This window comes from Pinus tabuliformis, chromosome 2_2 (assembly GCF_031772625.1).
Source record: "Pinus tabuliformis cultivar Carrire ecotype Pingquan chromosome 2_2, CPIR1, whole genome shotgun sequence".
Lineage (NCBI taxonomy): Eukaryota > Viridiplantae > Streptophyta > Pinopsida > Pinales > Pinaceae > Pinus > Pinus tabuliformis.
Genome location: NC_142300.1, coordinates 921,457,482 through 921,460,007, shown reverse-complemented (window position 1 = coordinate 921,460,007; position 2,526 = coordinate 921,457,482). Strand labels below are relative to the sequence as shown.

General features: G+C 44.3%; 2 protein-coding genes across 2 annotated transcripts; both read right to left on the bottom strand.

The window, feature by feature from the left end:
• Positions 1–1,003: 1,003 nt before the first annotated feature.
• Positions 1,004–1,510, bottom strand: LOC149196072 (uncharacterized). Its single transcript, XM_089408146.1, has one exon. It carries the CDS (start codon positions 1,508–1,510, stop codon positions 1,004–1,006), a length of 507 nt encoding a protein of 168 aa, XP_089264272.1.
• A 180-nt stretch (positions 1,511–1,690) lies between these two features.
• Positions 1,691–2,281, bottom strand: LOC149196071 (methyltransferase FGSG_00040-like). Its single transcript, XM_089408145.1, has one exon. The coding sequence runs from the start codon at positions 2,279–2,281 to the stop codon at positions 1,691–1,693; it is 591 nt and encodes a 196-aa protein (XP_089264271.1).
• Positions 2,282–2,526: the final 245 nt, after the last annotated feature.

The window sequence follows — 2,526 nt, the reverse complement described above, 5'->3', positions numbered from 1 at the left end:
TTTAGAACAGAATGTCAAATTTTGCAGTGATGATGGAACCAAAGAGGTGAATGGAACTCTGTATCGTCAACTGGTGGGAAGTCTGAATTATCTCACCACTACCAGGCCAGATATAGCATATTCTGTTAGCATACTTAGTCAGTTCATGGCTAAGCCTTGTGAAAGCCATTGGAAAGCAGCGAAGAAAGTCCTTCGATATCTGAAAGGAACAATTAATTTTGGCATTATGTATACTGATGAATTTGATGTTGAATTGGCAGGTTATTCTGATTCTAACTGGGCTGGAAATCCAGATGATAGGAAATCCACTACTGGATACATGTTCAATATTGGTTCAGGACCAATATCATGGAGCAGTAAGAAACAACCAACTGTTTCATTGTCATCCACTGAAGCTGAATATAAAGCATTATGCAGTGCTACCTGTGAAGCAATATGGCTTAGGAGAATACTTGAAGATGTTGGAGAAACACAAAAAGCACCTACAGTAATCAGTTGTGACAATCAAAGCACTATCAAATTAGCAAACAATCCTATATATCATGCAAGGACAAAACACATTGAGACACAACATCATTTTGTAAGAGAAAAATTGCAATCAAAAGAAATTGACTTATCATATTGTAATACAAATGAAAATGTGGCTGACATATTCACCAAGCCTCTTGGAAAGGTTAAATTTGAAATGTGTAGAAATAAGTTGTACATTGTAGAAAATCCAAATTATGTTGTAAGCCTAGCTGAGACTTAGACCAGCAGGCAAGTTAACATGTAGATCGTGATTAAGGGGAGGTGTCAAGCATTAATCACGATCAGCGCCGATCACTGTTTAGTCGGCGCCGATCACTGTTTAGACGGCGCCGATCACTATTCATCCGGCGCAGTTAATGTTTACCCGTAGCTGAAAACTGTGTATAAATTGCCAAGCTCAGTAATGAATCAAACAAGTTATGTAGCTGAAATTCTGTGCTGTGTTTATTTGTTTGCATCCATGATATCTCTGTCACAGCCAGCTCGAGTTCGGAAAGTAGGAATGGTTAATGAGGGACGGCAGCAACCAGAGTCCGCTACTTTCTCGTTCTCGCAGACCCCGTCCCGCTTCTTTTGTCTTCGGTTTTGAAACAAACGTCCCTACACCTTCACTGAATGAGTTCAATCTTACAATATCCCGAATACGGTTAACGTCCACCAGCAAAATTTCATTTTCTACTTCTTGGCCGTACGCCTTAAACAAATCTATGGTAGGAACGTGAAGGCTTCTGGGCGTAGAGGAATCGAATAAACTATAAAGTTGGCGGAGCAATCTCTGCGATTTCCTCGCAGCACAAACTACCGCGGCCACGAGATATTCTTGATACGCAGTATTGACTTTATGCCTGTTGTCCACATGAAGCATGGCGGGAGAGGCACTCTCATAAGCAACTGCGACAGCGTTGCTTACCAGGAATAGCTGCCCGGTCCTTATTTCTTGGGTGGTGTAGAGTCCTTGGCGACGGCTATCTTCGGTCATCGTGATCTCCAGAGAACCCGCAAAATCGGCCACTGTCAGAGAAGATGCGCGCCCGAGCAGGTAGTCCGAAATGTCATACTTGCCATTCAGGCTCTGGGCGTACAGAGTTTTGGCCCCATGAAAGGCGTCTTGTATTTCCTTCTGCGCGGGGCTGGCCTTGGTAACTTTCACCAAGCATTTTCATCCCATTGCATACTGCCTGAGACCAATCAGAGCGCGCCCTTTCCTGGAGAGCGCTTTGAGATTGCTGGAATCGATGAGAAGGGCCTTGTTGGAATCCTCCAGCGCCAGCTCAAATTCCTTCACCTGAAGCCTTGTCTCTGCCCGGTTGGAATATGCGTGGAGGAGGCAGGTATTGATACTATTAATTTCATTAGAGGACTTCTCGAGCCGAAGCAGAGCGGCGTCGATGCATTTCGTGTAATTCTTGGTTGCTGCATCCCACTTTTGTTCTCTAAAGCATCTGTTGCCCTTTTTTCTCAAGTCGTCCACATCCACAAGAAGCTCCTTCCACTTCCCTTCATCAATTGCAAACTTGAAAACGTTGGCGGGGTTGTCGACGCGGATGAGAAGACCACAGTCACTGGCGAACTTGAAATAGGGCTCCTTGACGGCTACCTTGGCACCTCTGGGGTAAAGCCTCTTGATGTCCTCCCGAGTGGTAGCAACGTTGTATATTGCCAGCCTGACGGCGAGGCCGTTATCGTCCTCAAGCAAGGTCATGATACCGCATAACCTGTTGGCATCCGCGCACAACGTCCCATAAACCATAGTTACCAAATATGGCCGAACAGGGTTAAAAATACGAAAATTCGCCCGTACGATTCGAATACCGAATAGTTCGATAAAATTCGATCCCGTTCGTAGTATACGTGATTAACGATTTGGGTGCATGTATGGTTCATTACCTGGCATAGTTAATGGCCGCAGTTTATTAACTAAAGAACAAAAATTGTTGCAGTATGGCATGCTGCAGAGTAAAACAAAAATTGTTACAGTATGGCATGCAACAAAGA